Here is a 23,428-nt window from a genome sequence, read left to right as displayed (position 1 = left end):
AAATATAATAGGCCATGATACAACCTCTGTTTATTTCACCGTGACCTGGTTAATCTTGGGGAATGCAAGCTGTGTTCAGCTTCAGAATTTAATAAATGGAAGAAGCAGGGCCAAGAGAACTAACTTGTTTTCCTAAGCTTTTTTTTTTTTTGCCATCCCGTTGCAGACAACATATGGCAACCCTGTATGGTTTCCAAGGCAAGAGACATTCAGAAGCATCCACTGCCTGCCTCTCCATATTAACCCAGATTTTCCTTGATGGTCTCCCATCCAAATACTGACCAGGGTTGACCCTGTTTAGGTTCAAAGCTCTGATGAAATCAGGCTGGCCACCCAGGTCAGCACTCACTTAAACGAATGGTTCTTAAACTGTAGGCGATGATCTAAAAGTGGGTCATGACTCTCTTGCAGCTGGGAGGCGAGGCCAGAAATGAGGTGGAGGAACAGGGTGAGTAGGAATATAATGCCTCTTAGTTGTAACAATCTTTCATCCCAACTGGTGGGCTCCAGGGACATCCTATGGGATTTTCATGACTATCTAGTATGGTGTCAGAGCCGCAGTATCTAGTATAGTGTCAGAGCCGCAGATCCCCCATGCTTATGACCACTACTGGTGCCATGCTTCTTTAGATGGCAAGAGCTGCATGACAGCTTCCTGTGCATAAAACAGTCAATTCAAAGAGAAAACTAACATGGCAGAAATACTCTCTTCCTCCTCTGTGCTGATTTACTGTTCGTTTGTATTCGAAAATGTGATCTTCCATGGCCAACATTCAAATGGGATGAAGTCCAATCTGCCACCAGTCTTCTGCATGTGTAAAACAGGGTCCTAGTAGCTTGCATCTGTGGCTTGGAAGGGAGGAAAATCCTCCAGTGACTCTGTTTTGAGTGCCAGTGGTAAAGGTTGAAGGGCATCAATCTATGCAAAACCAAAAATTAATGCAATGTGCAAAACCCATTCCAAACTTTTCTGAACCATTACAGCAGGAGTCTTCAAACTATGGCCCTCCAGATGTTCATGGACTACAATTCCCATCAGCCCCTGCCAGCATGGCCAAGTGGTAGGGCTCATGGGAATTGTAGTCTATGAACATCTGGAGGGCCATAGTTTGAAGACCCCTGCGTTACAATCTATGCTTCCTTTTATCAAGATATTTTAGTACAATGAGGTGAAACCAAAAAAGAGGTATTTTTAGTAGTACACAAGTTTATGGAAGGAAAATGGTTTCTACCTTTGGACTATAGTGCAAAGGTTATTTTGTGAGGAAATCAAAGGACTTGGATCTTCTGTATAGATCAGTGGTTCTCAACCTTCCTAATGCCACGACCCTTTAAAACAGTTCCTCATGTTGTGGTGACCAACCAACCCTAACATTTATCCATTTTACAGATGGAGAACACTGATGCAGAGAGTCTTAGGCGACCCCTGTGAAAGGGTTGTTCGACCCCAAAGGAGTCCCAACCCCCAGGTTGAGAACCACTGGTATAGAGCAACGTATCTGTATCTATGTATCTGGCTTATAAAAAGTTTCTTGCTGTAGATATAATGTTAAAATCAAGGTAGTGCTGAGACTTTCCAGTACTGCTCTGACTCAGCGGTGGGTAAAAAGAAAAGGAGAGAGTAGCTAGGTTTTTTCCTTCGCCTCTTCTTGTATATAATGCTAATGGATGTAAGTCTTTATATGGCAGTGCTTATTATTCTTGAGGTTCTGTGCCATACATTGCAAGCATTTTAATGTATTTTATGGGTTATTTTGGAAAGAGCAGCAAGCCTTGGGACATAGCACTAAAAATGAAAAATAATGTCATGCTGTTCTGTAATTTTAAATCTAGGACTTGTAGCAAGTTTGAGTTCCCTAATTGACAGCTCTGACACTTACAGTGCAGCCTTTCCTTGCTTCCAAATAGTGGTTTCAGGCACAAATCTTCTGAATTTATCACATAGAGCATTTAAAAAGTTTATTAAGAAGCACCCCACTGGGCTAGGCAGGAACTATGAGGAATTTTGAGTAACCAGCGGTATCTTAGTGTATTTTGTTTTTACTTGATTTTAAACCAATAATTTAATATTGCTCAGTAATTGAAATTCAGCATTGATCTCTGCCATATCCTTACCCTCATTGATCTCTGCCATATCCTTACCCTCAAAAATCTTCATGAGCTTTGGCTGCAGTGTTTCCAAAAAAAAGATGTTCATTAGATTTTTGAATTGCTTTTCTTTTAAGTGGAATGTTCTTTTCGCAATGCAATAGGTGTTTCCCCCAAAATATTCTCATGAATTTAAACTTTTTTGTTTACATTCTTTACATTCAGTAATAAAAACACACTTTGCATATTAAATAAATCATAACGGTTTTGTAAAAAAGATCAGTTATTTTAAACAAACAAATCGAATTGTGTGCATGTTAGAGAAGAATGTTTAAATAATCTTGCCATGCTGCTCCAGGGCAATTAACACATAGTATGAAAGACATTTATTACAGTAATTCTCATGAGCGATAGATATCAGATACTTTCCTGCACAGAATTCAAGAATTCAATGAATTTTAGATTGCCTAATTTAACAGCTGAGAATTGAGGAGCAATGCTTTAGCTTCTATTTTAAGGAAGAATATGATTAGTTTTAATATCTTCAGAACAGTGAACTGAGACATTAGATATCTGGTCTGCAGATAGGGATGTGTGGGAGTGGGGGAGAGAAGAAAAAGACCTGATAATCTGAACTAATGGCATTTCAGAATAAACCGAAGCTTCAGATGTCATAGTGAGGGACATTCCATTAAGATGGAAACACAGGCCTCCATTAAAAGTTCAAAGGAAAATGGGATGCAAGAAAAGAAAGAAGGTTCATTGCACTCTATTAATGATCCCCAGAGATGCATACTGCATTTAAATTGGTGCTTTTGCTTCTAGAGAAATAAGCATTACCAAGCGTTGACTTATGATGCAAAGAAATGTACTGAGAGTTGAACATCTGTGATTTTCTAACTATTGATTAAATGGGGGGCGGGTTGGAAATTATGGCAGTTCTGACTTCAATATTTTGGATTTTTTAAAATGTTCCGAAGGACATCTGTCTCAATGAATCATATTCCTTTCTATACAGGGTCTTCATTTTGGTGCCTATTGGACATTGTCCCTATTAAGAATGAAAAGGGTGATGTAGTTCTGTTTCTGGCTTCTTTCAAGGATATCTCAGATACAAAGGTGAAGATTGCTCTGGAGGATAAAAAAGAAGGTACGTATAAAAAGGAATGTAACATAAGCTCAGGGTACCAAAGATATATTATCATAGAAATGACTGGGTTGTGTCGACATTTGCAATTACCATGAATGTATATTGTTGGTACTGTTGTTATAGCCAAGTTGGATTCTGGATGCTACTGAATTTTACAAATGCACTATTTCAACCATTATCTATGTTGCTTCAAACCAGTGAGTATTTTCACACCATTTTCTGTTTCCTTACACCAAATTGATCCTGCTAAGTTAAACAGTGTTTAACTTGTTTTGACAATTGCATACAGATAATATAGAAATGGTATAAAAATGATATTAAAAATCACTAAAAATACCAGCAATGGAAAAGACTAAACAAAAATGTTTACAACATAAAAATGAAACAAAGACAACAAATACTATATCTGAGCTGGAAAATCAAATTTCATTTCTAGTTTATTACTGGAAAAGTCATGTGGTCTGTCTACAACTGGCCATCATGGCAGAGCAGCCCACAGGATCTGGCCCTGGGGCACACAAAAGCAGCAATCCAGACTAGCTGCTCCCAGAGCAACAGGAGCTAGGGTGGGCCAGAGACCACACAGAAAAGAAAGGGACAGCACCCCCAGTGGCACTGAGCCAGGCAAGGGGAGAGCCCTACAGTTTGCAAATCCATACATTTTTCCTTTCTCTTCATTTTTTAAATCAAATATTGTCATCAACACTGCTCATTGCCAGATTTAGAGTAACTTGACAAAAATTCAGAATACTGGAAATGTTCTTTTTACAGAAAACCATTTTGCCTTTCAAATAGTCAGCGGAAAGACACACTTCTTTTTCCAAGGTGAAGCTATTTTAGTACCATACATTCAGCTGAGCAATGTATAGGAAAGGTTCTAATATTGGTTACATCTTTGCAAACTGTTAACATTTAAACTGCTCTTCATTGAATCACCGGATATGTCAAACAGCTTCCTGATCCTAAATAAGAACTTGTAGCTTCTTTCCTTGATGTAAATTATGGTATAGCTGCTTCATTTGTGGAGAGGTTGAAAGAACAAACATGTAGAAATAGACACAAGGCTCCTCATCCTGATCCCCTCATATATTATCCTTTTTTAACATCTGGACTAACATTAATAGTTTCTTACTTTCTAGGACTCTGTGCTTGCTCACAGTGGTTGCCACTTCTCTTGTCTGCCATGTTTCTTAATGATGCTGCTCACAGGTGTGCAAAAATTAGGAAGGAAGACATGTGGATAGTGGATCAGATCAATACTTGTGTGCCAAAAATGAAACATACAATATAGGCCCATTATGCATTGGTCACTTATCTCAGGGCTCTTTGCTGAACAGTGGGGTTGTAGTGGGGTCTCCTCACATTTCTTCATTCAAATGTGAGGAGGCTCCCTACTGCCTGCTGCATGGCTTGCCTGCTGAACTTTCCCGGGTCTCTGCTTTTCTTGGTTGTCTTAACTCTGCCCATCAATTTACTCTTACAGGTAAACACTTACAAGATTGCTGACTTTGTTAAAGCCCATTAAATTGATGTTATATCGATATTGCTGTTATTGCAGTAGTATCGATATTGTAGTCCATTTCCAAAAATAATCTCTCCCCCCCCCCCCCCCCACAGGGGGGCATCAAAAAAATGCTGGGTTCGTTTTTGAGGTATTTTTAGTGAGGATTTTTCCATTTTGGCCTGCAGAGCAGTTTTTAGGCTAGCAGCACCAAAAAGAATTTCAGCGTATCACATCAGGAGACTGTCTGCGCTTATACTTTACCCCCAAGTTGTGAGTGAGGGTTGGTTCAGGGGAGTGAAGTTATGGACTCCCCAAGGGGGTACCCCCATCCCCATTGTTTCCAATGGGAGCTAATAGGAGATGGGGGCTACACAGTTTTGAGGAGTCCATAATTTTTTGGCCCCCCTAGAGACCAAACTGCACCAAACTTGGGGGGAGGTATCATTGAGGAGCAGTCTCCTGATGAGACTCTGAACGTTTTGAGACTGTGCCTTCAGAAATGTGCCCCCGCCCCACAGCCTGCACACCCCAATTGACAGCTGGCAATGCAGAAAACTCAGCAATGCCCAAGAACTATAAAGATTCTTGGGCAAAATTTCTAGGGTGTTCCTGCAGGGGGCACATTTTTGGATGTATCGGCACCAAAATTTCATGGTATCATCTGGAGATGATGGAGTGGCCGCGCCATAGGGTAGGCGGGCATCCAACCTCAAAAGAGTTTTTTACCCAGGGCTACCAGTTTGCCCAGGAGCTGCTACTCGTTCACGCCCTGCCTGGCTTCCAGCTTATTAGCCATGAGGCAGGAGGACATGCCACCCTGGCCTCGCGAGCTCCAGAGCTGTATCATTTTCAGAGCCTCGCGCGGGGTGTGTCCCCTGGCTTCTGAGACAAGCTGGAAGCCAGGAGACAAGGTGAGGCTTCGATAGCGAGCACCAGCCTGTCTCGCGAAGAAGGCTGTGCCGCCGCCCTGCTACGTAGCCACTCCCGGGCGTCCATCGCGCGAAACAAAGCATGAAGGAACAATACAATTGGCAGATAAAAGATTATCACTATTAGATCACAGCACCCTCTAGTAAGACCATCTTAGTATTTATCCTAGAGGTATTGTAAAAGGTCAATAGACTGCAATTTAGTTCATGTCTTGTTTTGAAAATATTATTATAATCAGTATACATCCAAGTTACATATAAAATCAGCTCAAGATCACCAAGTAACCTGAAAGTATCACATGATGTAACTATTACAGAGGGTTTTTTTCTTAAAAAAATTGTTGATATTGCAATATATTGAGAGCCAAGAAGGGGATCATTAAAGTCTCTAATAAAAAGAAAAGCAGCATTTGGTTGTTGTAAGAACTCTAGGTAAGGCAGAGACGTATGGTGGGAAAATGGTGCCTGAAGACAGCTGTTCTCCAGGTGCCCCCTGCTAAACCTGGGGTGTAGATCAGGGGAGTGGGGCCCACCCCTGAGCCCTGCCCTCCAAGCCTTGTCCCCCGGTTCCCAGCAATCCCTTCTGCCTTCCCCTCTGGGAAGAGCAGAAGCGGCTGAAAGCTGGGGGTGAGGCTTGGGGGGGTGTCCTCAGGATTTCTTTGCCCCGCCCACATTGATGATAACATGGGCAGGGCAGAGGGCACCCGAAGATGACGAGGCATCAGGACCAGATTAGTGGCATCTGAGGACAGAAGGTTACCCCCCCCCCCATTCCCTAGGTAGTTATGCCACTGAGGTAAGGTTATCAACTCAAGGCTGGAAAATTCCTAGAGATTTGGAAGAGGAGTCTGAGGGAGGGGCAAAATTTGGAAAAATGTGGGAGCTTGACAGGAATATGGTACCAGAGTCCATCTGACAAAGGGGAACTGATCTCTGTAGTATAGGAATAAATTGTAATTCCAGGACAATAGCAGCCCCAGCCTGGTAGTTGCAAGCCTAAGTATAGGTCAGGCTAAGTTTGCAAGTGCTCCAGCTACAAATCTAAGAACAGATTATTAACTGGGAACATGATCTTAACTACTGTGTGTGTGTGTGTGTGTGTGTGTGTGTGTGTGTGTGTGTGTGTGTGTGTGTGTGTGTGTGTGTGTGTGTGTGTGTGTGTGTGTGTGTGTTTGCGTGTGTGTATGCATGTAAAATATGCCAAGCAAAGGAAAGAAAAATTACTGCTTGTCCTGAATATCTAATTGGAACATTAGAATATCTAATTCTAATTACTTAGAATCTAAGTAAAGTTAGTGTTAACTAATCTGTAAAGGCTTTCTAAATAATTATAAGAATTGGACTGTATCTATGCCCTGTAATAAAAAAAATCAAAAGGATATTTGATATCATGTGGTTGATAACCTGACTAAAGGTGGGGAATTATTTTAATGGAGTCCTAAATATCCAGTTTAATTAGGCTGGCTCAAACAGCAAAAGATCAGAGGCTTTGGCATTTCTCAAATGGATTTGAATAATTATTAGAAAGAAATATACATATTTGTGATTTCTTAGTCTCAAGAAACATACCATGATGTTCATGGGAACACAGATGCAAGAGAAAAATCTTGATTCAAAAAGACTCAGTGGTTAGTTCCTAAAGATAACAAAAATCTAAAACTGTTTCATTTCTCAAATGTGATGGTTCATTTTAGCTGAAATGTTAAGTTGTTGCATTTAAATGTGGTATACTGAGTTAAAATGAATTTACTAAGAGCAGAGCAGGTCATTAATTCGTAACTTTGCCATAAGTTGGAAGCACTTAACACAAATGCATTTCTTTATCAAGAGATTGATTAGATTGATTAGATTGTGGTACTGTTTCCACATCATTGATTTCAGTGATAAAGTTCTTCAAGCTGATGTGGGATGGGTTCTTTGACTTCTTTCCACAATTCCCTGGTTATCATCAGTTCAGTTCCTAAACTGCAGGAAACAAAGGCTTGATTACATTTTAACATCCTGTTCCCATAGGTTCTTTGATAGACTTCCAGAGAATCTTGTACGATTCAACTTTGCTGCTTGCAAAAGGATAGCTACTGGATCAAACATTTTTATAAATATCCAGCACAATTTTCTGCTCCTTGCTCTTCATACTTCCTTCCTGGCAAATAGTGCAGGTCACACATTTCTACATTTTGAGAAAATGAGATTCATTATAAACTGTCTAGCAAGACTGTCTGGAAGTTTTGAACCCTGATACTTACATTATTCCATTGTTGATTTTTAAGTGAAACAGTGTTTTGGTTTCCTATGTATTTAGAGCATTGCAGAGTAAAATTTGAAATCATTTATAATTTGGAGAGGTTCTGAGAATAACCTTTCTAAGCTGTCATTACTCTATGTAAGTGCCATTCAGAACTGTGCATATAATACACAGATTGTTCTCAAAGTATTCATTGTTGCTGAATGTATTCTGTGTACAAGGACTTCATGATCTTTTAAAAATAGACAACTACAGATAGCAGGTTAATAGGAGACCTTAAAGTCAAGATGCTGCTTCCTTGAGATCATCAAAGCTGCCAGAAATCATTTGTGTAATATTCTTGAACGTGTTCCCAACCTGTCAGCTATAATTTCAACAGCAGTTTTTTTCTAAGCTTATTCAAAACATCATTTGTAATACAGTGATTATAAGAGTCATCACAAGCATTAAATTAATTCCATGAACACTTGATAAATCCATGTTTCTGCCTTCCCCTTTTTTATATTTATTTTTTCATACTTCCTGTTGTATGCTCCATGGATTGTTTTTCTGTTCTAATGAGTTTGTATTATGGTTGTTACTTTCAACATGTTGGAAGAGCAGCAGAGCTTTGGAGGTGTTAGACACTGGTCTTATGCTTCTGTTTTAATGCTGTGAGATTAATCATGATATTGATTATTGCATATTTAAGTTCTGTTAACATTCTCAAGATAAGCACCAGGCTAAAATTTTCTCCATGACTGTTTTCAGAACATACATCATATCCTGCAAATACTGACATAAAGATTTTAATGGCTGGAAAGTTTTCCCAGACTGGTGCTAGTAGAATTTGAGGCATTCATCATTCTCTTCATTAGTGCTTCTGCGGTCACCAGAAATCTTGTCAGTAACTCTGGGGATGCATTTTGAATAGATCCTTGAGGGCATGCACTTGTACATCTAACTAGGTTAAAATTCAAGGCATGAGTCTGCCTTCCCTCCCTCCAGGGAATATTATAATTAGGTGTACCCAGTAAAACCAGAGATACAATACTAAAGTGTGACTTTTTCATTTGGAATCGAAGAGCAGAATCCAAACATAAGAATGGATCTGAAGATTTCTCTCTTCTCACGGCAGGGACCCTTTCAGTTATGGATGGGTTTCTTCCATTAGCAGAAAGGTACCTTTAAATCCAGTTCTCTAATCTCAATTCTACAAATTAAATATATTGGAATACTTGAAATTTCAGCTACATTTGAATCACTTCTGATTCACACTCTTATTTTCCGTTACTAACAACTGTATGAATCCCTTAGCTGTGAAATAGGTATCTACTTATTCTTGCTGTCAGACATTCTCTGCCTATGGCAACTTGGCGGATGACAGATAAAGGTTTCAGTCTATCCTGCTTCATATGAAAAGACCTTTGGGCACAAGGAGGACATTTACCCATCTGCATGTTGAACTGTTGCAGTCTCAGATAAGCTGTTCCAATGTAAGCTAGACAATAGCAGGCTAGCCTCTTAGATGTTAATTTCATGCTTCCGCACCTTGTTATTGATAATTTAATAAAGTTCTTTGAACTAAATGGTCAATTTATTGTCTTCAATTCCAAACCATTTTAAATGTATTTAGACTATATATATTCTCCCTTTTGATCAAATAATTTTGAAGGCAGTTTCCAACAAATAAAGACAGTACAAGAATAAAATATTTATTTATTTATTATTTATATATTAGATTTTAAACCGCCCACCCCCAAAGGGCTCTGTACAACAGGCCAGAAACAACATTACACACAACAGGCCAGGAACAACATTGCACACAATAAATAGATTAAATTAAGTTAAAACAAGTTACAGATTCTGTAAAAATAGCAGCATTAATATAGTACAGTACAACAGTATTGCAAAAGTATGGTGCTCTATTGCAAGGCCGGGAGGGGACAGTAGTGCTAATAGATGTTATAACGGGTGTGCCAATGATGGAATAGCACGTGACACAAGGGCATCCTGGGGGGTAATCCACAGCCAGCCTCACCAAAGGCCTGGTGGAACAATACCATTTTACAGGCCCTGCGGAATTCACTGAGATCCCGTAGGGCCCACACATCAGATGGAAGAGTGTTCTACCAGGCAGGGGCCAGGGCCTTAAAAGCCCTGGCCCGGGTAGAGGCCAGCCACATCATGGAGGGGGCAGGGACCACCAGTAAATTGGCCTCTGCCAATTGCAGAGGCCTGCCTGGGACATATGGGGTGAAACGGTCACAAAGGTATGAGGGTCCCTAGCAGCAAAGGCCCTTAAAGGTCAACACCAATACCTTGAAGGTGACCCAGAATTCCACTGGAAGCCAGTGTAGGCGGCACAACACAGGGGTGATATGCTCTCTAAATGAGCCACCCACCAGCGGCTGCGCCGCTGCATTCTGGACCAGTTTCAGTTTCCGGATCAGCCGCAAGGGGAGGCCCACATACAGCGAGTTACAATAGTCCAACCTGGAGGTGACCGTTGCATGGATCACAGTGGCCAGGTCGACCTGGGAGAGATAGGGGCCAGCCACCGGACCTGATGAAGATGGTAAAAGGCAACCTGGGTAACATGGGCCACCTGGCTCTCCATAGAAAAGGAAGAGTCCAGGCAGACCCCCAGGCTGCGAGTCATGGAAGTAGGGGTCAGAGACACCCCTTCCAATACCGGCGGCTGAAAATCCCCATGTCCCCCACCGCGGCCTAGCCAAAGGACCTCCGTCTCCGAGGTTGGCCCCCCCCCATCATCAGAATGAGCTGGGTGTCATCAGCATATTGATGACAGACCAGCCCAAATCTCCTCACCAACTGAGCAAGGGGTTGCATGTAGATGTTAAATAAGAGCAGGGATAACAAGGACCCCTGGGGCACACCGCAATCCAGCAGGCACCTTCGGGAAGCCTGGTCCCCACGCCACACCTGCTGACCCCTATCCCGGAGGAACGAGGCAATCCACTGAAGGACAGTGCCCCAGACCCCAGAAATGGCCAGGCAGTGGACCAAAAGGTCATGATCGGCTGCGATAAGGTCTAATAATACCAACAGCGCCGATCCGCCACGGTCAAATTGCATGCGGAGCATATCTGTGATGGCGACGAGGACAGTCTCCATCCCATGCCCAGCACGGAAGCCGGACTGGAAGGGATCGAGCACCGATGCATCCTCCAGAAAGCCCTGAAGCTGCTCCAACCCCACTCTCTGAAGAGTGGTGTTGAAGAGAATGAAACAATGAAAACATCAGCAGAACAACTACATAATGGTCAATTTAATGATATTCCATGATAAGCTTGAATAAATAAAATCATTATAAACATGATGCATAAAGGAAGGCAAGGTGATATTAGGGAAAGATGTTGCATAGGTCAGAAAGCTGTTTGTATTTTTACATTGCTGGGAACTGCCCACAAAATGAAAAAAAATGCTTTATTCAAAATTCTTTATTATTTACATTATTGAGAAACATTGGGTTGAAGCCAACTACTCCCTTTCAGTAAGTGAAGTTTCTGGTGAAAGATTCCTTCCATGGGAAGAAAGGCTTCAATGGAAGAAATCATTTAGATTCCTTGACAGTGGCATATTTGCCTAGGGACAGGGGGTACCCTCTGTCTCCGGCATCACTGATCTGGTCATGGGGGGGGGGGTCACAAAAAAGTCCTGCTGCCTTGTTGTCTTCTGGCGCCGTCAGCCCCGCCTATGTCATCATCGACATGGGCAGGGCAAAGGAAGCCAGAGGACCGCCCAAGCCTTCCCCCCCCCCAGCTGCCAGCTCCAAGTCAGCAGTCCCTTCTGCCCTCCCCTCTAGGGAGGACAGAAGCAACTGGAAGGCTCCATTCTGGGGCCTTTGCTTTTATAAGCTCAGGGTGCATGGCCCCACCCCCAAAACCTTCCAGTTGCTTCTGTCCTCCCTAGAGTTCTTATACACTAAAGATGTCAATTTCACCATTGTTGTATATTCTGGTAGTTTACATACACATTAATTCAAATCAGGAATTTTGTCTGCTTTCCACTTTGAAGCATATACCACTTTGGCAGCAGTCATATATTTAAATAGTTCTTTGGGTCTTCTTGGTACATTGCTTGGCAATATATGTAATAACATGCTTTTTGGATCTAATACTAATTTAAATTTGAATATCTGTATCTCACTGTGAATCACTATCCAAACTTTTCTTGATTTCTTATATGTCCACCACATATGATAAAATATCACATCTGTATTTTGGCACTTTCAACATTTACCAATATAATCTTTGTTAACTTTTGCTATATCTTTTGGTATAATACACTACCTATAATACATTTTATACCAGTTTTCTCTTAGCATTTGTCATTCCATAAACTTAATTTCTTCAGTCCATAAATTTTCTCAATGATTTATGCTTACATTCTCTCCAAAATGTTGTGCCCATTGTATCATGCAGTGTTTAACTTGCTTTGTTTCAGTATCAAATTGAAGTAACAGCTTGTAAAATTTTCCTAACAGATGTTTTGTATCTCCTGTAATTAATGGTTCAAAATTACTTTTCTTTCTCAAATGTCCTTCTTTTGTTAGTTGTTCTTTTAAATTTTGAAATCATTTGATTATACAATAGTAATCAAATATTCTTTTCCTCATAGTTTATTGTCTGTTAAGATTTTAATTTTCTTGCTTATCCATTATATTTTCATACGTTATATTATCCATTTTTCTCCTGGAATCCTCTTTCCAATAAGAATCAGTTGGGATGGCAATGGTGATATTGGTGAACTAATTCTTTATTTACATCTGAAATGTGTTTTAATGCATTATCTCATATGATATGTTTCCCATTCACCCTTCCTTATTATCAATAGAACATGACATTGTCCATACAGGTCCCAGGAACACCAACATAGTTTTTTGGGGGGAGTGGGAAAGGGGGACCCATTCATCAACCGTAGAACAGCTCGTTGACTCATATACTATGTAAAAACTAAAGAGAATGTGTGAATCTTGTTGACTGTTACAGAACTATGAAGAATAAAAACTAAAGAATTTGGGTGCTGTGTGGTTTCCGGGCTGTATGGCCGTGTTCTTGGCAGTCTCTCTGGCGTTTACCGCCTGCATCTGTGGCTTTGGGTGCTGTGTGTGGTTTCGGGCTGTATGGCCGTGTTTAACGGTATTCTCGGCGTTTAAGCCTGCATCTGAAACGGCATCTTCAGAGGATCATCTGAAGATGCCAGCCACAGATGCTCCCAATAACGTCAGAATGGCTACTATAACATTCCTTACACAATCCCCAACACTAGTGATTCCGGCCGTGAAAGCCTTCGACAATACATAAAACCAAAGAATCTTCATAGTCAATCATTATTGTAGCAGCAATATCTGTGGCTTGAAATTTATAAAAAACTTGATTGAAAGTGCTCCATGAAGACAACATGCTTAGGAAAGACAAAAATAGACAAGTAGGACAATAATTGTTAAAATAAAGAGATCCGTGATAGGTTTTTAAAATTGTGATTAAAAGGATGACATGTAGAAGTAGAGAAAAGGGAAGGAAAAAAACAAGGAAAAAGTGTCCAAAAAGACCAGTAAAGAAAGTTTTTTTTCAAACTCAAAACAAACAAGGGCAGAGAAAGAAAATGTTCCAGGAGACCCTGAGAGAAATAAAGCAAAAGGAACAAGGAAGAAATATAATTATGCAAACAGGAACAATTCTACATATATGTCCCAGTACAGGCAAATACAGAATGAAAAATAGCAGACATCCTAAGCAGAGTTAAACCCTTCTAAACCCACTGAATTAAATAGATTTAGAAGGGTTCAACTTTTTACTAACTGCCTTATACTAACAGCTTAGGGTGACACTGCAATTGACAAAACTGCTTTCCTAGGTAAATTTTATTCTCAGAATGCTGAGCACGGATTTAATAAAATATCACCTGCAAAAAGCAGTTTTAATCTACTGAAAAATTATCAACAGTTTTCAGTCCTGGCATGATATGCTTTGAAGGATTTATAATTCTGAAGAAAGACTAGGCTGGTAATTTGGCTTAATATATTAATATTTCAAGTGAAGTTCAGATGTGTTGGTCAGTTTGCTTTTGCTGATTATACCACAGGTTGTGTTTTCTCTGCTTTTCAAAAATCCATTTTCTATTGTTATCTGGAAACCGTCTTTCTTCCTTGGCAACCGAGCAGCAGGTTCTTTGTATAGCAATTTTAGAAACCTGTGGCTGACCTACTTCCACTTCTCTTTTTTCTTTCACTTTATTCTTACTGCTTCAGAGGAGGGATGCCATACATTTGCAGACTTGGCACCCATAATCACACATCTTATCTAGTCAAGCTTTTATAGGACTGCTGAGTTTTAACAATAAAAATGCTTAGCAGGTCTCCTTTTTTTCCCTTTCATATCATCCTGCTCAATACTTCTTTTTTCAGTAATCATAACAGGTACTAAAGCTGAAACTAGACACGATATGCTCATGTCTGTTACTCAAAACAGCAACCGTGAGTCTAATTTCCCCAATATCCTCAGTAATTCAAAGTACAAATTTCTTATGCCCTGATGTACTGGTATGAGTTTCCCTGCTTAAGTACTATAAATACTCTAAGCCATGATGGCAGATGTAGATAAATTGTACTAGAATTAATGAGGGTGGAATGAGAAAATAGACCCACAAATGCCATTTGTTTATTACATTCAGATTTAATTCATCATCAGGAGCTCTTCATTAAAGTAAGCCTAAAAATGTGTGGAGATTAAGGTGTGAATTTTCAGGTCTGTGTTAACTATGAAGTATAGAATAGGATAGGATAGAGATTATACAAAATAAATGTTAAGCAGTAAATAAATTGCTTGTGATCAGAAGAAAATGCAATTGAATTCAATGTTCACAATCAGATAGTAGGAGTTGGAAATTGATCATATTATTTCAAGCTGCTCGTAGAATTTCTCATTTTATCTCTAGATAAGCTTCACACGAGTGAAACTGCCACAAACCTGTCAGTGTACATGTACAGCAGTTAATTTCTCTGTCAATTAAACTGAGACAATATCTGATTTAGAATGCAGTTAGAATGAAGACTGAATGAGGTGATAGAATGTTGTGGTGATCGAATGTTCTATACCACTTGAGACTGCAGCAGAGAAGCCCATTCTGCACGGGCCAGGGAAGCGGCTGAGCACTGATATAAATGATACTGGTGCAGTCCTGGGGCCGTTCGCACGCTTCCGTGTGGGAGGCTCCAAAGCTGCCACAGCCCACAGAGGTGTCCCCGCATGGAGGTGCCTCCACTTTGTTTTTAAACTTACCTTCTCTTCCCTGCGCAGCTCTACAGGGACGAGGAGACACGCCCCTGTGGTCATGGCAATGCCTCAGGGTCAGAGGACAGGAGCTGTGTCCCCTCATCCCTGCAGAGGAGCACAGGGAATGTAAAAGGAACAAGACAGTAGTCTTTCTAAGGATTATCATATGTTTTATACTGGTCTAACTTCACTGTCTTCTACTATTGTAACTCCATCTTCTGCTCATGTGATGCTTTTTCTTGTGGAATGATTTGTCTAACTTTTGTAATCCTAATCCTTTTGCATCATTTATTGGATATATACATACACCCTTATTGGCATCAAAAATATAAACCATAATAATAATTAAACGGAGACACAGTTGATAGAATTATTGGATTTCTTATGCTGTATACATACATTGCTTGTATTTTGCGATTCACTTTGAGTTTCAGTATGAAAATAAAATAGAAAATAAAGTAACTAAATAAATGTCTTCCATTCTGTGAATATGTCAGAAGCCCAGAACAGATGACTGCCCAGTGTGTTCACTGAACACATGGGAAAGAGAAAAAGTGGGAGTGGACTAGCGCTGCCCCCTACCTCCATCTGGTCATCTGCAGTATGTAACTTCACAGAGTGAGTGGCCATACAGGTGCCCTCTCTCAGTGATAAGCCCTCTGTTTTCTGAATGTTACTGATCATTTAATGGGTTGCCAGCACAGGGCTTGAAACCAGTTAGCGACTCAACCACTCTGGTGGGGTCTTGCCGGTGATGTAGTGATGTTTCTGGCACCTCAATGATGGCACTTTTGAGTCAACCGGAAGTGATTCCATTGCATGAAGTTTTGGCCAAATGCTAGAGCATGCCCAATGTTATGATATCACTTTTGTTTACCCCAGAAGTGACATCATAGAGGCCATGGTGATGTTGATGGCCACATCTACCCATTCTTTCCCCATGGCAGGAAGGGGCAGTAGAAGGCAGGAAGTCCCTCCCCATGTGTGGGCCTGCTATCTGTACTGAGCTACACCAAATGTAGTAACCCAAATATTTTAAGAATTCTTGTGAACTTTTCCTAAAACCAAATACTGAATATCCTGCATCTTGTTTTTTGAAGTTGTACTTTGGCATCTCATTTGATGATGGACTGTTTCTTGGTCTTTCAGGTTGGCTTCATGAGCTGGGAAGGCGTTTGGAGTCTCCATTCCATGGCAATACTACATTAGGAGGTCCATCACTCAGAAGTACCTATATAGCTTCCCTCTACTTCACACTCAGCAGCCTCACCAGTGTTGGGTTTGGTAATGTTTCAGCCAATACTGATGCTGAAAAGATTTTCTCCATTTGTATAATGCTGATTGGAGGTAAGTAAACATATTGTGCAGTAAGGAAAATTTGAAAACATACTTCAAAATATTGCTTTGAAGTTTTTCAGTGAGGTTTTAAAAAATCTAAACAATTGAATCAAAACAAATTTAAACAAATTCATAATGCACAACAATCCCAATAACTCCTAACCAATAGCACTTCCTTTAAAAAAGTATAACTGAAAATTAGGGAGAAAGCTCAGTGACAAGGACATTATTCTATGATAGGCCATAAGATTAGAAACAGCACATATTAACAAACTATGCATGCAATAACTCTCCCAATGCAAATTTCATATCATTTTCAATAGTGTGATCATTGTTTCATGTTAATGCTAATAGAGGATTTTACATTTCATTTCTCTTTTTGAAAGAACGCAGATATCTTGCCATTTATTCATATGGCTTAAATCTCACCTTCCTGTCACTTAACGCAGCTGACAATCACAACCAACAGTCTAAAATGGAATAAGTAACCTTCAAGGAAAATAAATTTAATACATCGAGGAATAAAATTATTTTTAAAAAGAAAGCAAGGTGTCCCTTAATCTATATGTGATTAACAGCATGAAAAACAGGATGGCAGTCATCTAATACATGTATTAAATGACAAATTAATTGGACTGTGTGGAAGGGGGCTTCCGTAGCCCCTGATGTACCTACTCTTTTGATCTTGCATACTTTTGATGTTTGGGGAGGGTGTTTTTTGTTTTTTGCTGGATGTTTTGCTGAATGATTTTGCTTTTATACTGTTGCAAATTTAGGGTTTTTTTTCTGATTTCAATATTTAAAATAATTTTATATATGTTTCCTTGACTTGTGAACTACTTTTGTGTCATTTTGTGGCAGAAAGGTTGGATATACATACATGGCAGAAAGGTTGGATTTAAAATGAATAAATAACTATAATCAAGACATTGGCACAGAAAAGGCCTTTTTCCTGGTGTTTGGAGCTGATGTCTGATCCCATCTTAATCCTGCCCCAACCACCCAAGCTGAGGACACTGGAGACTGCCTGTCTAAACGTCTGAAGGTGGAAGGAGTTTTTAAATGGCATATAATTAGATTTTAGCTGAAGGGCATTTTCATACAGGAAAGCCATGTAGGGCTTTCTAAGTCTAGTACCTAATCTAGGGTACAGACAGAAACTTCAGTGCAGCACTTTTAATACTAGAGAGATTTATTACCCGTGTCCAGTCCCACAATGATTGGACTATCTTGTTCTGGACTAGATTTAGAATCTAAACAGGCCTGCATAAATACTTTGCAGTAATCAAGCTTAATTGTTAGCACAGAGCAGTGGCAAAATCCTTTCTGTTAAGGAGGGATTGCATCTGACACAACAGTATCCTCTTGGTATTTTTCTGTCCATTTTTTAGTGAAAACAGTCATTTCAGCTCTCGTCTTTCTGGATCCCCCCCCCCCCCCATCAATTTGATTTTTTTTAAAGCCCAAATACCAGACCTTCATATTGCAACAAGTCTCATGGTGGGGCCTGGAATCTCAAGATAAGGGCTGGAGTTCTCTCAAAATTACAAGTGATCTCCAGATCTGTTCCTATGAAGGAAATGTTAGTTTGAGAGGGTGGATTCTATGTTATCACATCTCCTCTATACTTTCTTCTTAGTAGGGTTGCCAGTTCTGATTTAGGAAATACCTGGGGATTTGGGGGCGGGGACCCTGAGTAGGGTGGTGGTTGTGAGGTGGAGGGACTTCAATGGGGTATAATATGATAGAATACATTTTCCAAAGTGGCCATTTTTTCCAGGTGACTTGACATGACACTGTGTAACAGACTTCTCTCTGTGATACACCTCTGAAGATGTCAGCCACAGATGCAGGCAAAATGTTAGGAACAAGATCTACCAGACCATGGCCACACAGCTCAGAAAACCCACAACAACCAGTTGAATCTGGCCATGAAACCCTTTGACAATATCTGCCTTTCTTTTGACACTTTGAATGGTTCAAGTCATGCTGTTACCAAAATGACATATTTTTGCAGCTGAGAGCTTTTCATATTGTGGTGACCACAAATGTGAATGGTTGAGCTAATACACTTTATGTTAGCCCAACCTAATTATTTATACATCATTACATCTTGTCTGACATAGTATTTCCCCTGTGTTTATTAGCCTATGACACAGAAAGGCACTTTGATAAATTACAAATAACTTCTAAATTAACCTTATTTTAACCTCAGCCCATTTATCTGTGCTTATATGCATTCCATAAGAATGGATGAATAAATTTTATCACTTATGCATGTTGTAAATTGTTTTAACTTTGATGTATTCACACATTTATCACAGCAACATGTTTAGTTATCAAGTAAAAAGAGAAGGAATATTCTGCAGCTTTAAATTCAATTTATTTACACTCTCCATGGCTCAGCATGGTAGGAATATAACCCACATAAGAGGCAAATACTGCAAGACCCACATTGCTCACAGAGATAAGAGAATATACTGTAACTGTTCTGTTTATTAGAGACATCTCTCTTTTCTATGCATTTTTGCCTTTTGCATTCTATTAAAATATCATTAATGTGAGCTCTTAGCATTGTTTATTAATTAAGGAAACTAAGTTCCCTTTGGTACAATTCTCTTTTTGAATGAATTACAAAACTCCTAACCAATTTAATGGGTCAAGACTAGGGGTGAGCACAATGGCTTGTGCTTCCTAAATTTCAGAAATTTTCAGTAAAGCTGAATAAAGCTGATACCCATTGGCTTTATTTGGCTGATACTGAAGATTTTGGGCTAAAAAATCTAAAACCTGAAAATTTTCAGTTTTCTCCCCTGCCTCACCATTTCCCAAGGCTGAAGTGCTTGGAAAGCATCAATGGAGGAGAGAACTCCATGCCGTGCTTAGCTTGCTCAATGCGGCCTGGAGTTTTCTCTGCCCTCTCCACTGCCTCGCAAGGTCACATGGACTTGGAAAATGGTGATGAGGGGAGGGGGACATTGGAAAATCTAAAAATTTGGCATGAGGGGTATCAGCCCTTTTGAATACACCTGTTTTTTATTGGTAAATTAAAATCTCCCCCCAAAGCTGATATGGGTTTGCCTGAATCACCCTAGCCAAGACTGGGAGGATTATCATTTACCCACTGGGGGCAGGAGATTTCCCACTCCCAGCAATCCCTTCCTGCCACCAATAAGCTGAGCAGCAGGAGAATAACCAGGCAGGGGGAATGTCAGTGTCTTGATGCACTGACATCACATTTGGTTTGACTAAAAGTGATGTCAGTATGTTGGCCCCATCTAGCATTTGATCAAAATTCTGTGCTTAAACGATAGCATTTTGGCCAAATGTTACTGGGTCACTGCAATTTTGATGTCACTTCAGGTTGTGCTAGAAGTGAAATCAGCTCACTGCGTGTGACATCATTACTTCAGCAGCAAGCTCTGCTCCCCTCATGGAGAGTTTCCTGCCAATTGCCAGCCTTGCATTGGCTACCCTGGCAAAGACTTCTGTAGGTAAAGATCAGCAGGCCTTCTCACAATGTAGCTAAAAGAACCTTAATTATGTTATGAATAATGAATTCCTATTTAAATACTGTTTATGGTTTTCATTTAGCAAATGTGCTGAAAATATAGAGCAGAGTCTATTCTGTCAGTATTGGTTCTTCCTGCAGACTATAGTTGCAAAAACTTTTTTGGGTCAGGAATATAGGAAACAACAGACAATTGAAATAGACTGGCAGACTATGTCAGAAAGAGAAGATGATTTGTCAAAAGCTTGCTGTTAATGGTGTGTCAAAATATAAACACCTGTGAGCGTGGGGGAGAATGGTACATTTTCAGTCACATGATTCATGTTTGTTTATTAAAACACTGGTGTCCTGCATGTTCCCAAAGTCTGAAGGCAGCTAACAACTAACAAAGAAAATACACTGCATTAAAAAAAAATATATATATAATGTATTGGAGTACAGCAATTGTCTTGTTTAAATTTCACACATTTTAATATACAGAGCTCTGAACACCTTTTAACAAAAAGACTTGCACATATTTTAAGGCTTCCTAAAAGGTAGCAGAGATGGTTCTATGCTAGTGCCCTCAGGCAGACCATTTCCATAAAATTGGTCGGCGGGGGAGGGCTGAGAATGAACAGAGAAATCCAGAAGGTTCTTGGAGTAAGGGTTGGCTTAAAGAGCATTGGTTATTGAGTTCATGTAAGAAGATAAAGTCTCTTAGATATGTGGTCCCTGGCTCATGAAGCACCTTCAATTGAGCTTAGAAATAAAACTGAATTCAAAAGTAAAATGCCATCAAGACTCAGTGGTTCTCTGTTTAGCCAGCTTACACCATTTAATAGGTAAGCAGTTGCATTTTTAATACTGCCCAAAGCACCTGAGTTGCCTTTACATTAAATTAAGGGTGTCATCTAGTTCAAAAATGCTGGAAGCGATATATGAATAAATATTTTTGACATTTGTTACTGAATAATGAGCTTTGCAGTATAATTTTAACATTTATTTTATTTATAGAAAACACAGTGTTTAAATGCCATTTATATTTTATTTAACAAGATGGTTGTGTTAAAGATGTCTTAGGGCACTTTCAGAAGTGATGTTGTATGTTTTTTGCATCACTGCCAATTTCCTAGTAAATTGTAAGGAAATGCCAGTAAATTTCCTTATATTTTGGCAAATGTGCTCTACTACAGCGTATGGGACTAGCAAATAATAGGGGATGTTTTCCTGAGAACATCTGGATGTCAGTCTGTATGATTTTACTGCACGATTTCCCAAACTACTTTCTCTGCAAGGTGATACCCTGAGCTATTGATAGTTTTTATCAAACTGATTTCATCCATTCTTGCACACCTTATATTATGCTGGGATCTATAAGGAGCAAGATCTTTCTTTATATTATTATAGTGTCTTTTGCTGCATCCACTTACTTTTTGCCTTTTGCAGCTCTGATGCATGCCTTGGTGTTTGGTAATGTGACTGCTATTATTCAACGGATGTACTCCAGATGGTCTCTTTATCACACAAGGACCAAAGATCTGAAGGATTTTATAAGGGTTCATCACCTACCACAGCAATTAAAGCAAAGAATGCTTGAATATTTCCAAACCACCTGGTCTGTCAATAATGGAATAGATTCAAACGAGGTAATCATAATCATTCTTTCACTATTTTCTTATAAACCTGATGGGATCCCTCCCCAATAATATTTTAATTTATCTTTTTTGGTGAAATATATAATAAGACTGTTAATGTGTTAATTTCCAAAGTAAACCACTATGAAGGAGCTCATAAAATACATATGACTGGAAAAAGTTACCATATGAAGCTCACCGTCATTCTCTTGTGGTAAATCTTTTTTATGAATGCATCTTTCAGTAGTTGCACATAGGCCTTGTATGCACTCGTGGTCTGCCGCACATTAAGTGCACATTCCCTTGGGGTTGAATTCTTGATTACGCTCTCATTTTGGTCTCTTCAGATTAGAGAAGCTGCATTGTTTCCAAAATCTCGTGGTTTCTGAAGCTCCGTAATTTCTGAAATCAGGCAAAGTGTGACTTTTCCTTCCCTTCTCAGAGATGGAAAAGGAAATTAGAATGTGTTACACTTCCTTCTGGTTTTCCTCCCTCCCTTTCCCCACCCACACTGTGAAGCAAACAGCTGCACCACAACTAGTAAGTTCACAAAAGTCAACATATGTAGCTGTGTTCTGAAAAATTTAACTTCTATTGTTTTTTTTTAAAGAAAATTTTGAGGGACATTTTATAAGTAGCATTTGGGTGAGTGTCTGGTTTGCCAGTAAAATTATTGCTTTTTGGGCTGTGAACTTGTTCAAACATTCAAGGGCAAATATTTATCTACCTGGAAAAAAACTCAAAAATATAGTTGGCCATGGTATGGCTGCAAGTCCAAACAATTTAATGACTATGATGTGTGTTGTGCAACTAAAAAAATGCTATGAAAATTATAAATACATGATTTTGACAAAAGTTCAAATTATTGAAGCTTAACAGGAAACTTATTTTTCCTTTCTGGACAGCTTTTAAAGGACTTTCCTGATGAGCTGCGCTCAGACATCACCATGTACTTGAACAAGGAGATTCTGCAGCTGTCCCTTTTTGCATGTGCCAGCCGCGGTTGCCTCAGGTCTCTGTCTCTGCATATCAAAACCTCCTTCTGTGCTCCTGGGGAGTACCTCCTCCGGCAGGGAGATGCCTTGCAGGCTATCTACTTCGTGTGCTCAGGTTCCATGGAAGTTCTCAAAGAGAGTACGGTGCTGGCAATTTTAGGTATGTCATGTGTGTGCCCTTTATTAATGCCAGAAATTAATTGGCACCCTATTATAAGGAGGCTATTTTTAGATTACTGTTTTGACTATTTTTAGCTAACAGATAAATCTATATTCATACTAACAAGATCAAAACTGATGCCTCTGCATGTCTAAGGAGCTTGACTTTATATGACTTAAAGATGCTTGCCAAAGACCCCACTGATCATGCAGCCAGCGTGCCCTGGACAGACCATGCCACCCAGCTGATCAACTGCTTTTTATGAAAATGGGACCTCCCATTCCCTCCTTCCCAAACAAGCAATTTGGTCTGGGTTTGCCATAGCCAAGGGGCAGCTAGCCACCTTTCTTATACAGTGGAATTCTGGAAAACTATTGAGTTGGAAAGCTGTGCTACATTGTTGGAAAGGGATAGTTTGAGGGACCAGTTGTACACCTAAATGTATCTCAGTGCACCATCTTTTAGTATTGAGTCATTGGTTAAGGAGATAGTTTAAAAAATCCTGTGATGTTACAATAACTGAACACAATTGCATGAAAAGAACACATAATAGCACCTTTCTTGGCTTACTACGATCAGAAAAGAATGTCGATCAGAAAAGGACCGACAACA

At 39.8% G+C, this 23,428-nt stretch overlaps 1 protein-coding gene across 1 annotated transcript in view; it reads left to right on the top strand.

Annotated features, from left to right (window-relative positions):
- The window catches only part of KCNH8 (potassium voltage-gated channel subfamily H member 8), a 163,554-nt gene that overhangs the window by 84,585 nt on the left and 55,541 nt on the right, over nt 1-23,428 (top strand). The window contains exons 3-6 of the mRNA XM_048510477.1: nt 3,107-3,238; nt 16,346-16,543; nt 21,474-21,673; nt 22,567-22,816. Coding sequence (XP_048366434.1) covers nt 3,107-3,238; nt 16,346-16,543; nt 21,474-21,673; nt 22,567-22,816 — 780 coding nt within the window. The remainder of the gene's footprint in view (nt 1-3,106; nt 3,239-16,345; nt 16,544-21,473; nt 21,674-22,566; nt 22,817-23,428) is intronic.

The sequence above is a fragment of the Sphaerodactylus townsendi genome, linkage group LG11 (assembly GCF_021028975.2).
Source record: "Sphaerodactylus townsendi isolate TG3544 linkage group LG11, MPM_Stown_v2.3, whole genome shotgun sequence".
NCBI classification, from domain to species: Eukaryota; Metazoa; Chordata; class Lepidosauria; order Squamata; family Sphaerodactylidae; genus Sphaerodactylus; species Sphaerodactylus townsendi.
Note: the sequence above shows the minus strand (reverse complement) of the source record. Positions and strands in the feature narration are given on the sequence as shown.